General features: G+C 42.9%; 1 protein-coding gene across 7 annotated transcripts; it reads left to right on the forward strand.

The window, feature by feature from the left end:
• The first annotated feature begins 2,461 nt into the window (after positions 1 to 2,461).
• Positions 2,462 to 9,741, forward strand: LOC105034247 (protein ANTAGONIST OF LIKE HETEROCHROMATIN PROTEIN 1). Of its 7 annotated transcripts, none has more exons than XM_073251540.1 (2): positions 2,462 to 3,851; positions 8,833 to 9,741. In XM_073251540.1, exons 1-2 carry the CDS (start codon positions 2,481 to 2,483, stop codon positions 8,926 to 8,928), a joined length of 1,467 nt encoding a protein of 488 aa, XP_073107641.1. In that variant the 5' UTR covers positions 2,462 to 2,480; the 3' UTR covers positions 8,929 to 9,741. The 7 variants fall into 7 exon arrangements, with proteins under 7 accessions (XP_073107641.1, XP_073107647.1, XP_073107651.1 ...); XM_073251546.1 differs by having other exon boundaries at positions 8,868 to 9,741; XM_073251550.1 differs by having other exon boundaries at positions 8,871 to 9,740.
• The last annotated feature ends 3,322 nt before the right edge of the window (positions 9,742 to 13,063 follow it).

Consider the following 13,063-nt stretch of genomic DNA (forward strand, 5'->3'; position numbering starts at 1 on the left):
GACGCCGCTCTACTCCCTGCGGCAGACTCCACGTGGAGCGCTACAGTGAGGGCCACGGGTCTACTCCACTACTCCTCGCAATAAATTCCTCCTGACTGTGGGCGGCTCACTACCAGACGGTTATGAACGTCGCTATCAGTCTGTTGTGCCCTCCGCCTATAAAAAGGGGGACTCCAGATACGTTACTCTATAAGCTCCATTTTCTATCTCAAAACTCTGCTGAAATTACCGTTCGAGCACTCTATTCTTGTTGAGGCAGAGAACTGACTTGAGCGTCGGAGGGTCTTGCCGGAGCAACCCCACCTCCGATTGAGACTTCTTTTGCAGGTCCCGGCGGCGACCGTGACTCCCTCGACTCCAGCTTCTCCGGCGCAGATGGATTTTTATACCAACATCTACAATTACTGTGCATTTTAGTGATGGTTGTATTTGAAATTTTGAACAAGTTCTTTTATCTCATACTTATCCTAAAACTAGTTCTATGCTTTCTCTTTGCCCATCTTTTTAAAATTGCTAGTGATTTCAGTGTGGGTACCACCAAACCACTTTGTGGTCGTTAGACATGGGAAATAAACTTTAATCACAAATCTCTTTATAGTTTGTTTAATATGTGAATATCTAGGTTTTGTGTTTCCACACAATGATCGTAGAGATTTTATAGTCATTCAATAAAAAAGGGGAATGAACAAGTCTAAAAATAGTGCATATGTGACTTGGACATTAGCATGTCCATATCCTCATCCAATATTTAGCAAATATGATCGTAGATACGTATATTAATTGGTTATGAAAATTCATATCCATATGCATCTTAAATGGGAATGAGTGTTTGCTGGGTACTGAAAGTATAGATATAAATGTGAATATAAGTCAAATAATTAAACATTATGATCATAATATGAAAGATTTCACTAGATAGTAGGCAAATTTAGTTAGTAACAAACTAATATTGTCATTTTTTTCCTCAAAACTTTATAGTGCTATATAAGATTAATTAGGATTACCAATAAAATTAAATAGTTAGATATGAATATTAATTGGATGTTTAAATTTATATTTATATCTGGATGGTTTGGATATGAAAATGAGTGTAGATGGATATTCTACTTTGCTCCTGACATTCTAGTCTACCCATAGTTCTTTTATGGCTTGTGATTCTAAGAAGGCCCATATTACGGCCCTAGAACCAATCTATGATCATTATATGAAACGTTAGAAAAAAAAACTTTAGTGTTAGGCCCAACTATAGATATTAGTTATAGTTTTTAAGAAATATGATTCATCAATTATATTAAAACCAAAATTTCATACTTTCATATTGTGATTATATACTATTACAGGATCATAATATAAATAATAAAAAAAAATTGATGACATGTCCCTCTTTGTTCTTTGATTATAACAAAATCTGAGTTCCATGTCTCCATGAAGCAATGACAAAGTATTAGAAAATGAGAAATGAGATTTAATGATAGGTCTCATAAATTGAGTCTCCTTTTGATGTTAATGGTAAAAATTATGGCTCTCCTCATGGATAGGGGTGCACATAAGTTGATTAACAGACAAATTGTTTCGATTCAGTTTGAGTTCGAACTTATTTTGACTCAATTATTATTATATTTATATAATTTTAAAAAAAATTTAAATTAAGTTTGTGCAATAAAATATTAAGACTCACAAATTTTATTGAATATATATATATATATAATATAATATTATATTTATTTATAATATATATTATTAATTTAATATTTTTAAATATGATAGGATGTTTTGTTGTTATTTTAATTATAATCAAAGGTTAAATTTGAGTTTGAGTATGGCTTCAGTAATTTTCAAATTAAATTGAGATAATTTTAATTTTTTTGATTGAGTTAGATTCAGGCTTAAATATAAAGATTTAACTGATTTCGAAATGAATCGGACTCAAGTGTCTGGCTATTGACTTGCTCCGGCTCAATTGCAATCTTTATACATATTTTTTTTAATTTTTTTCTCATCATAATAATTTTTGATTATTAAAATTAAGAACTCGGTAGGGTACGGTTACTAGAACGTTGCACCTGGACGAACGAGAAATATATACATTTTTTTTGGGCCTGCAAACCAGCGCACTGGCAGGAGTTGCTTTCCTTTCCACGATAAGATCAAGACGTGTAATAAAAAAATACATTAAAATAATATGTTTATTTTTCAGAGAACTTAAATTTTTTTTTCTCAAAATTGAAAATACACGACATGCTGCATGAGGCTCGTTTCAGAGCCTTTCCTAATGCATATAATAGATGGGTAAATTACAAAACTTCTGTACGCTTTAGCCAATGGAAGATCTTTCCCTAAAAAAAAAAAAAAAAAACCTCTAAGGCCATGAGGAGAAAATTTGCATTTTCTAAAATTTTGTCGCTAAATCTCTATATTTCTAGTTTTTTTTTTTTTTTTTTGCGTCAAATAAAAAATTCAAATGTGGTGCCCACATACAAATGCAACAAGTCGCTGTCGGCCTCACTCCCCCCTCCCTCAAAGCTGAGCACCACCTTCAGAGACCCACCCCCATGGGCGGCGGAAAGCGTCACTCCTCCGCCGCCTCCACCTCCGGGAAGAAGAGTAGGCCCTCTCCCAGTCCCCCCTTCACCGCGGATGACCTCACCCCTGTCCTCTCCCTCCTCGCCTCCGCCGTCTCCCTCTCCCTCCGCTTCCTCTCCGACTCCGACCTCCTCCTCCTCCCCTCCCAAACCCTGTCCCTCGAATCCTCCCTCCTCTCCTCCTCCTTCTCCCTCTCTCGCCTCCTCTCCCTCCTCCCCTCCAGTTCCCTCCAATCCCTCCAAACCCTAGCCCTAGAGACCTCTCCTTCATCTTCTTCCTCCTCTTCTTCTTGGTTCCTTCGCTTCCTCTCCTCCTCCTCCTCCCATGGCTTTGATCCTCGCTGGATCGAAGTTTTTCGCATGTCCAAGCCTTCCTTCTACCTCCTCCTCCAGCATCTCTCCCCGTCCCTCCTGTCCGATCCCTCCTCCGGCCCGCCGGACCACAAGCTCGGCGCCGCCCTCTTCCGCCTCGCCCACGCTGCCCCCTTCCGCGGCGTCGCCCGCCGCTTCGGCCTCCCGTCACCCGCCGCCGCCTGCCGCGCGTTCTACCAGGTCTGCAAGGCTGTCGCCGACCAGCTCGGGCACCTCTTCGAGCTCTCCTCCGACCTCCAGCGCGTCGTCCAGGGGTTCACCTGGATGTCCCTCCCTAATTGCTGCGGCGTGCTTGGCTTCGCCCGGTTCTCCGTTGAGGGGGAGTTGAAAGGGGGGTCGGTGATCGCCCAGGGGTTGGTGGATTCGGAAGGGAGGTTCCTTGATGTCTCTGTTGGGTGGCATGGGTCGATGACCCCAGCACAGATTATTACAAGAACCAAGCTTTACAAAGCTCAGCATGTGGTGCTTGCTGGTGGCCCTCCTGTAGAGCTGAATGGGGTGTCTGTGCCTCGGTATCTCTTGGGAAGTTCTTGCTGCCCGCTGCTCCCCTGGCTCCTGACGCCGTTCAAAATGGTGGATTCAAGGTCGAGTTCCTCCAAAGATTCGATTTTTAACAGTGTCCATGCTCGGGGGATGGAGCTGGCTGACAGGGCTTTTGGGAGGGTTCGGGCGAGGTGGCAGCTACTTCAGACGAGTTGGAAGGAGGATTGTGCTGAGGCCTTGCCTTATGTTGTGGTGGCTAGCTGTTTGCTTCATAATTACCTTATCAAGTGTAGTGAGCCTATGCCAGATGAGATTGAGGTGTGTGTGAAGGAGCTTAAGTTTCTGGACTTTGAGGGGAAGGAGGATGAGGCTGGAGAGAGGATCAGAGATGCACTCGCCTCACACATGAGCCTGGTAATTCATGAGTAATGAATGCCTGCTCGCCATACAATTTTGTTCATTGCATGTGTTGTGCAGTTCTTGCATAAGTTTAAAATGCTAATTTAATTCTAAGTTCTTCAGGAAACTGCTTTTGTGGCTTTACTAGCATGCTACCCCTTTGCTGCTATTGTCATATGAATCGTTAGATCCTCAAGTTGGGTTTGCATATCTTTAGATTGCTGAGTTGGACTAAAACATCTTGGTAATGTGAGATTGTTTTGTTTCGTTGCTCTGAGTCTGGTTTCGAGATAACCATGACTGCGTAAGGAGCTTCTTAGGGAGTGATTAATGTCGTGGCTGGAAGACTTCAGATATGGGGAAGATTAAGAGTCTGGGGCATTGGTAGTGCTTTTGGAAGACTGCACCATATTTGCCAGTGATGCCAAATGTGTCATCAATTTTGTCAATGATCATTACCATGCTTAGTTAGCATGTGCATAAACAACATGCCTTGTCTAATCAACTTGATTGGGTCAACATTTTGGAAATCCTACGTCCTTATACATTCACATCAATCTACTTGAATGTGTTCTCGAGCCATTTCTGCCCTTTTCTTTCCTTTTCTTAGGTCTTTACATTAGTGATGCAGGTCACATGCAGTTGAAGTAGGAGTACGGTGCTGGTTGCAGGCACAACTGCTGCTGTATCAGCTTGACTGCTGACCTTGGGAAACCATTTAGTGCTTGACTCCCCGAATATCAAGGGATGTGTACTGTTGATCAGGGTAATAGACAGGTGAAATTCACAGGGGTTAGCCGCACAATTCTGCTTCCTGAGTTGCATATAAATCCCATCCTTGCATCCTATGTGATGTACTGATGTGTAGCTAAAATTGCCATATTTGATTAATTTCTATAATCTTTTAAAAATTTGGAAGATTTGGTAAAGATTTATTGGATGTTCACAATTACTTTAAGATCTGACTAGTCGTAATGGAATCTTCTTAAGAAGATTTGTAATCACCGGATCAAAATCATTATATTAGAATACCGTTCTTAAAAGAGACATTACCTAGTTATGGCTTGTTAGTCCAAACCCTTTACTATTGCACCAACCAATGACCCTTATTAGTATACTTTCCTCAGTTTTCTTTAATAAAATAATTATCAGCATTTGATTAATATTCTCACTGCATTTCATTAATTTTCTTTCTCTTTTTTTTTTTTTTTTTTGCAAAATAATTGCCTTAGTGAATCTTAGTTCAAGTCTTTTGTCCGAAAAAAAGAGACTAGTCTGGTCCTTGTTTGTTCTTGAGAATTTATGTGTATTAGTTCAACTAGAATAGTCAATCATATGGTAGACAAAACTTGTAAGGCACACAATCTAGTTATTTCATGTGGATTCCCTAGTGATCTCTCTTAATGAAGAAATATCCTTAGCAAAATTCTGACCTTATTTAATTTCAATGAACAAGTTAATTGAAAAATTCAAAAATCTCTGATCTCAGTTGTTTTTGGAGATTGGGAATGAATTTGAAGTCCTAATTCTCTTGTCAAAGGTCAAACGTCTTGAAATAGCTTTTTTACAACATGATGCTATGTCATTGTTGAGTATGATATCGCATCAGGGAAAAATCAACAAAAAATTGATGAAGATACATGTAGGAAATCAGAAAATGAACATAAAAAAATTTGTTGGAAGCCTCCATCACATCATGCATGCAAGCTCCTTGAATCACTCTTATGCAAGATCATTTTTCAAAATGAGGTATGTGGTTCATTTTGTAGAGTCGCCAAGGCTAATCAAGTGTACAGAAGAAATTTAGAGGTGATTGTGATTATATACTAAGTGTTGTAATGTGCCATTAAAGAGTGACAGAGACAATAGTCAAATATGGTGTCGACTAATGATTCTGATGTTGGAAACATCTATTGTTGTGTGATAGGACTGCATGAAAAGAAAAATCAAATGGAGGAGCTTCATATTGCCTTTGAGCCTTAAGCATATTGATATATCCATTGAAAATTATACTTAATTTTTCTTAAAATTTTGTAAGTTTGCGCATATAGAACAAATATTTGGGGTTTAGGTGGTGATCATTGTCTTAGTAAATAGGTAGGTGGTCACAAGTATGTAGCACGTCTTGAGTTCCTTGTATGTAGTCTCCATGCAACATAAATAATCTAAGAGACTTCGGGGTTTTTTCTTGTAAGAGAACATTTGCTTAAAACTTTCAACTGTCATAGTGAATTTTAGTTGCAATCTCATATTGTTGTGCAAGCCCGGTTTAATTTGTCTGGCAGCATGTTTTGATGCTTTTTCCGTATGCTAATATCAATAAGGTCATGCATCATAGAGGGAAAAATGGTTTAATTAATTATTTTCTGTATTTAGGGTGAATTCTGCATTGTCAGAACTAATATTCATCTACCTCTTTACTTACAGAATTCGGCTTTTTTTCTGGTCAACTGAATGTTATAAGCTTCTGTCTACCTTGTTCCTACCTGTAATTTCTACAGAAATGCTTCCCCTAATCTAATTCACCAAGCCACAAAAATCATAATTTTTTCTTCTTCTTCTTTCCTAACCCAAAATTCCAGCTATTTCTTGGATCTTTCTTTTTCTTTCTTTTGTAAAGATTTTCTTCCTTTCCTTGGCAATGGACCTTACTGTTCTATTTATGTTTATTTTACGAACTCTAGGATGTCTGCTTTGACCTACTGTCTAATGATACTTAAGTCCTCTTCTAATTCGATTCTAGCAAAATCCATGTGTAATGAATTTTTTTTTACGCATCCAGACAATGAAATTAGCTCTCCGATTTCTCTTCTAAAGGTGCTTACATATTTGGAAATCAGCCAATTTTGTATTTGCATTATCCTAGTTTCATCTATTGGAATTTGAGTCTTCTTTCAGAGCGGAGCTATGCTGGATTAGAACTGAATGTTGAGGCCATCACAATCAATTTTTCTTATATATTTTATTAGTGCTGCTTGCAGTCTTCTGTAACTCACACTGTATATTTGGTAGTTCTATTGTCTATCCATCTACACAACCTCATGTTTGCTAGTACACATGACACCATCTTCAGCATGATTATTTTAATCTACACCAGTAAATTGGTCTTTGGCCACTTCAAATTAGCAAGAATTTTGGATGGACAGTAGTATATCCGAGCCATATTTGTGGCCTATGTAGGTGGCTGTTGTGTTGTTGAACAATTATCTTGGAATTTCAAGATTGATGATGACGGTTGATGTTTTTGAGTGGTACGCACTTTCTTTTCTTAAAAGAATAAGAAAAAGATAGAAGAGTGTCTTGTTAGCCTCTTTCGTGAACTCTCAGTGATATCTGAGGAATTTATTGAACTCCTTATGTGCAATCTCCATTCATCTTGCTCTATTCCTAAGTGGATGGTTTCATCTATCACAGCTGTTATCTTGTGTTGTCTTCTGAATGTGATCTGCAGAAAAAACTCTATATTAAGGATTCTTATTTCTTGAAAGGAATAATCTACTCACATCAAAAAAGAAAGGAATAATCTACAGTATCAAAGATGTAGAGACCAAGAGACCTATGAAATTTTCATAAAAAGAACATTAATTCAGATGATTTGGGGTTAACTCTTCCTTTGTTGCTTCTTGGGCTGTTTAGTCATTTGTTGTCTAACCTTATTTTGATTCTTGAAATTGGCATCTCGTTATTGCTTGATCAAATACTCTAAAGCTGACTATATCAGAAAAGGTTTCCTTGTTAAATGTGTGTGTGTGTTCATTATTTCCACTGGCTTTATTTGCTCTATGTTTAGCTTCCCAATTGATTCTATTACTTTCATTTTAATTACTCATACCCCTTTATCACATATGCCAAATTCACTATTTGCTTGGTATGACAGCAGAAGGCACTATGATTCTAAAACAAGCCAGGAGGCTTGTCTATAGTTGACAAATCGGCAATGTTTACTAAATTCATGCCATACTTTACATAAACGTTAAAAGTGGATCGGAAAATATTTATCTGAATTTATTTTTGTTATGAATCTATTAGGATATATATAGATATTTGAGCATCCTACAATATCTATATCCATATCTATTAGAAAAAAATAGATGTAGGTATAGATAGGCAACCATCCAATTGTAACCTTATTTAAGTTTATATAAAACTTATGAATTTTTTTTAAAAAAAATTATAACCATATTAAAATATTATTAATTTAATCTATCGTGCACTTAAAAACATCTTTGATTTTGTGATCATAAAATTTTATTAATAGATTTATATTCATATTATATTTATATTTTTATTATTTGATTTATATTTATATTTATTAAAAATAAATATAAATATAAATTTTTATATCTGATTAATGTTTATATTCATGTTCGTCAAACAAAACAAATATGGTTGTATATATAGTGGTATCAAATTCGTATTTGATCATGTTTCAGCCTTAACTTATATAGAGATTTTTTAGCATGTCATATATGAATTTTTTTTAGAATTATATATAACAACCCGGATAATATTCATTCAATTTACAAAAAGAACCTTGAGTGAAGGATCCATTTAAGAAGCCATTCACTATAGGTGTTAGGGGCGCGTTCTTCCTTTTTCTACTTTTATCCCTAACTCCAGGGTGAAGTGCCTGTTTCATTTTTTCTATTCTTTTCTTCTCCTTTCTTTCCCTCTTGTTATCATCCCTCTTCCTGGTGTTAGACCCCCTCCCATGCTCTTCCCCTTCAAGCGATGTTGATTAAAGCTCTTTCTGAAGAGTTCCTGGGGAGCCATCCATATGGGTCCACCAAGCAGCTGCTAACCTATACCTCTTTGACCTTGAAGTGCCAAGAAGTTGGGTTTTCCTTACAAGTTCGTCCGTTCATTTCATGCATTGTGATCTTATGTGCTGATAATTGAGAGCCTGGGGGTGCTAACTTAGCTGCTTGAGTTATCCATTTGTATTCTGTGATATCTGGAAGAAAGGAAAGTAAGTACTGAAATATTTGCGTGACAGTGGGCATTTTCTCAAACAATCAATATCTGTGTCAGCAGGGGCATTGATCCCAACTGTACCACGAGGGGTGCTTTCCTAATTTCCACAATTAGGTGAGGTAGACATGAGTCTTGAAGCGGCCTTCCCAAGTGGACGATGAGGATGTGACCGTTGATATGGATGCTGAAGCGGTCGTGGACATGGATGTGGCTGTTGATGCGGATGCTGAAGCGGTGGTGGACATGGATGTGGCTATTGATACGGATGTTAAAGCAATGTTTCTCAGATATGTGGATGGAGACGACTAGGGCCATCTTGCGATAAGCAGTATTCGACGTGGATGATCAGGGCAGGTGGGAAAGATGGAGGGTGTGGAGGCAGGTGGTAGGCAGACGAGATGGCAGGATGAGGGAGCTGGGAGCTGGCATGGAAGATGTATATATAGTGAGGGAGTAGTGGAAAGGTTTCCTCCTCTTCCTTCTCCTCCTTAGCATCCTCCTTTGCTATTTGTGCTCGTTCACACGTTGGCCTCTTTTGAGACCACGGACATGTTGGGTGACACAAGATTTTCTGGAGCCAATGCTCGCCGGTGAAAGATCTCGCTAGAGTAGAAAGTCCTAGGACAAGGATCCAGCGAGTGCAAGGTGAAACATGTTGCCAAATTAGAGGGTTGTTGCACAACCATCTCGTTGTACAAGGGTCTATTAGCGGTGGGATACGGGACGATGGTGGGGTAGGGAAGTTAGGAACATGGGCTACATGCGGAGGGCAAGCTGGCGATTTTGAATGATCAACATCATATATCAGTCAAGGGCTACATTGACGCAAATCAGAAGTTTAGGAGATTAATTGAAACTTTTTAAAGAAGAAAGGGTGTACATGCAAAAGCATGAAAGTCAAGGGTGTGTAATTGTAGTTTTTCCGTTATTTAAGTCTTGGTTTGATCACAAGGGTCTTGAGACCGCATTACTAGACACAAAGCACTTAAGATTACATGTTAAATTGACCACCCATTTTTTTCCTGACCTCTTTTGGATGGATTTCTAAATTCCTTTGCATCACATCGGCAGATCCACTTCCACATCGACGCCTTGGTTGGGAGTTCGAGGAAAGAAAAAAAAAAAAAAAAAAAGTAAGTGAAGAAAAAAAAATAAGAGAGAAAATATATTTTTTTTCTTGATGAAGAGTTTAAAGAAAGAAAAAAAATATTTTTTTCATTTTTGATTGGAAGCAAAGAAGAAAGAAAAGAAAAGAAATATTATAATCTTTTTTACTGTTATATCTTGTTACGCTTCCGATCCGAGATTGTGAATCGAAGGTCATGGCAACCACCGCATACTCATAGAAAACTCTTCCCATAAGCATGGCATCTTATCATACTATCCTAAAACAATAGCGGAATAATTAGTCAATAATTTAAATCCAAAATATGACGATCTAAATTTTTTCTTTAATGTCTCAATAAATTCAACAATGATTCATAGTCCTTACATCAAATTCAATAAGACTTTCAACCTGTTGGTGCAAAAATTCGCTTGTGTCGGAGAAGCTGGAGTCGAGGGAGTCGCGGTCGCCGCCGGGACCTGCAAAAGAAGTCTAAACCGGAGGTGGGGTTGCTCCGGCAAGACCCTCCAACGCTCAAGTCAGTTCTCTGCCTCAACAAGAAAGGAGTGCTCGAACGGAAATTTTAGCAGAGTTTTTAGGTAAAAATGAGAGCTTATGGAATAACGTATCTGGGGTTCCCCTTTTATAGGCGGAGGGGGCAACAAACTGATGGTGACGTCTGTAACCGTCTGGTAGTGGGCCGCCCGTGGTCAGAAAAAGTTTGTTGCGGCGAGTATTGGGGTGGACCCGTGGCCATTACCGGGGCGTGCCACGTGGAGTCGACCACGAGAAGTGGAGCGGCGTTCGTTGTCGCGACTTGCCAGAGGATAGGAGAATCGTGCGGTATCCATCGCAGGAAGTGGAGCAGGATCGTGGCCATTATTACGGCCTGCCAAGGAGTGATGGAGCCGCGTGGAATCTGTCGCAGGAGATGGAGCAGGGTCGTGGAATGCTGGAGCCACGTGGGATCTGCCGCAGGGAGTGGGGCAGAGTCGTGGAGTGATGGAGCTGCGTGGGATCTGCCGCAGGGAATGGAGCAGAATCGCGGCTGTTACTGCAGCGCGCCAGGGGGCGGAGGTCTGTCGACTGAAGTCCGGCTGGAGTGTCTGGCGAGGAGAGGTAGTTAGCCATCTGTCCAAGAGGAGCTCGAAATCCAGCTTTCGCAGGGGTTCGGACGGAGTCTTCTTTTAGTCACAGCAGGGGACGGAGCCCGGCTCCCGTAGGAGTCCGGGTGGAATCTTCCTGTAATTAAAGTTAGGTGCGAAGTCCGGCTCCCGTAGGAGTCCGGACGGAGCTTACCGGCAGTTGAAGTTGGCGACGGAGCTCGGCTCCCGTAGGAGTCCGGGCGGAGTCCTCCTTGCGGTTGAAGTCGTGGGTGGAGCCCGGCTCCCGTAGGAGTCCGGGCGGAGTCTCCCTTGGAGTCGTGGATGGAGCCCGGCTCCCGTAGGAGTCCGGACGGAGTCTTCCTTGGAGTCGTGGACGGAGCCCGGCTCCCGTAGGAGTCCGGGCGGAGTCTTCCTGCAATTAGAGTTAGGTGCGAAGTCCGGCTCCCGTAGGAGTCCGGACGGAGCTTACCGGCAGTTGAAATTGGCGACGGAGCCCAGCTCCCGTAGGAGTTCGGGCGGAGTCCTCCTTGCGGTTGAAGTCGTAGGTGGAGCCCGGCTCCCATAGGAGTCCGGGCGGAGTCTCCCTCAGAGTCGTGGACGGAGCCCGGCTCCCGTAGGAGTCCGGGCGGAGTCTTCCTGCAATTAAAGTTAGGTGCGAAGTTCGGCTCCCGTAGGAGTCCGGACGGAGCTTACCGGCAGTTGAAGTTGGCGACGGAGCCCGGCTCCTGTAGGAGTCCGGGCGGAGTCTCCCTCGGAGTCGTGGACGGAGCCCGGCTCCCGTAGGAGTCCGGGCGGAGTCTTCCTGCAATTAAAGTTAGGTGCGAAGTCCGGCTCCCGTAGGAGTCCGGATGGAGCTTACCGGCAGTTGAAGTTGGCGACGGAGCCCGGCTCCTGTAGGAGTCCGGGCGGAGTCCTCCTTGCGGTTGAAGTCGTGCGTGGAGCCCGGCTCCCGTAGGAGTCCGGGCGGAGTCTCCCTTGGAGTCGTGGACGGAGCCCGGCTTCCGTAGGAGTCCGGGCGGAGTCTTCCTGCAATTAAAGTTAGGTGCGAAGTCCGGTTCCCGTAGGAGTCCGGACGGAGCTTACCGGCAGTTGAAGTTGGCGACGGAGCCCGGCTCCCGTAGGAGTCCGGGCGGAGTCCTCCTTGCGGTTGAAGTCGTGGGTGGAGCCCGGCTCCTGTAGGAGTCCGGGCGGAGTCTCCCTTGGAGTCGTGGATGGAGCCCGGCTCCCGTAGGAGTCCGGGCGGAGTCTTCCTGCAATTAGAGTTAGGTGCGAAGTCCGGCTCCCGTAGGAGTCCGGACGGAGCTTATCGGCAGTTGAAGTTGGCGACGGAGCCCGGCTCCCGTAGGGGTCCGAGCGGAGTCCTCCTTGCGGTTGAAGTCGTGGGTGGAGCCTGGCTCCCGTAGGAGTTCGGGCGGAGTCTCCCTCGGAGTCGTGGACGGAGCCCGGCTCCCGTAGGAGTCCAGGCGGAGTCTTTCTGCAATTAAAGTTAGGTGCGAAGTCCGGCTCCCGTAGGAGTCCGGACGGAGCTTACCGGCAGTTGAAGTTGGCGACGGAGCTCGGCTCGCGTAGGAGACCGGGCGGAGTCCTCCTTGCGGTTGAAGTCGTGGGTGGAGCCCGGCTCCCGTAGGAGTCCGGGCGGAGTCTCCCTTGGAGTCGTGGACGGAGCCCGGCTCCCGTAGGAGTCCGGACGGAGTCTTCCTTGGAGTCATGGACGGAGCCCGGCTCCCGTAGGAGTCCGGGCGGAGTCTTCCTGCAATTAAAGTTAGGTGCGAAGTCCGGCTCCTGTAGGAGTCCGGACGGAGCTTACCGGCAGTTGAAGTTGGCGACGGAGCCCGGCTCCCGTAGGAGTCCGGGCGGAGTCCTCCTTGCGGTTGAAGTCGTGGGTGGAGTCCGGCTCCCGTAGGAGTCCGGGCGGAGTCTCCCTTGGAGTCGTGGACGGAGCCCGCAAGGGTCAATCCCGCTGAGAACTTCGACTATGGGTATTTTATACCCAACACAACCTAAAATAAAAATATAGAGATTCTGCTTCTGATCACTCTTGC

Source organism: Elaeis guineensis, chromosome 1 (genome assembly GCF_000442705.2).
Source record: "Elaeis guineensis isolate ETL-2024a chromosome 1, EG11, whole genome shotgun sequence".
Classification (NCBI taxonomy): Eukaryota; Viridiplantae; Streptophyta; class Magnoliopsida; order Arecales; family Arecaceae; genus Elaeis; species Elaeis guineensis.

What these genes read in the sequence shown, in the direction of transcription:
- LOC105034247 (XM_073251540.1), top strand. Translation starts at nt 2,481, where the DNA reads ATGCAACAAGTCGCTGTCGGCCTCACTCCCCCCTCCCTCAAAGCTGAG. An exon ending in TCGCCTCACACATGAGCCTG is followed by an intron (nt 3,852 to 8,832) that starts GTAATTCATGAG and finishes TTTGCGTGACAG; the next exon opens with TGGGCATTTTCTCAAACAAT.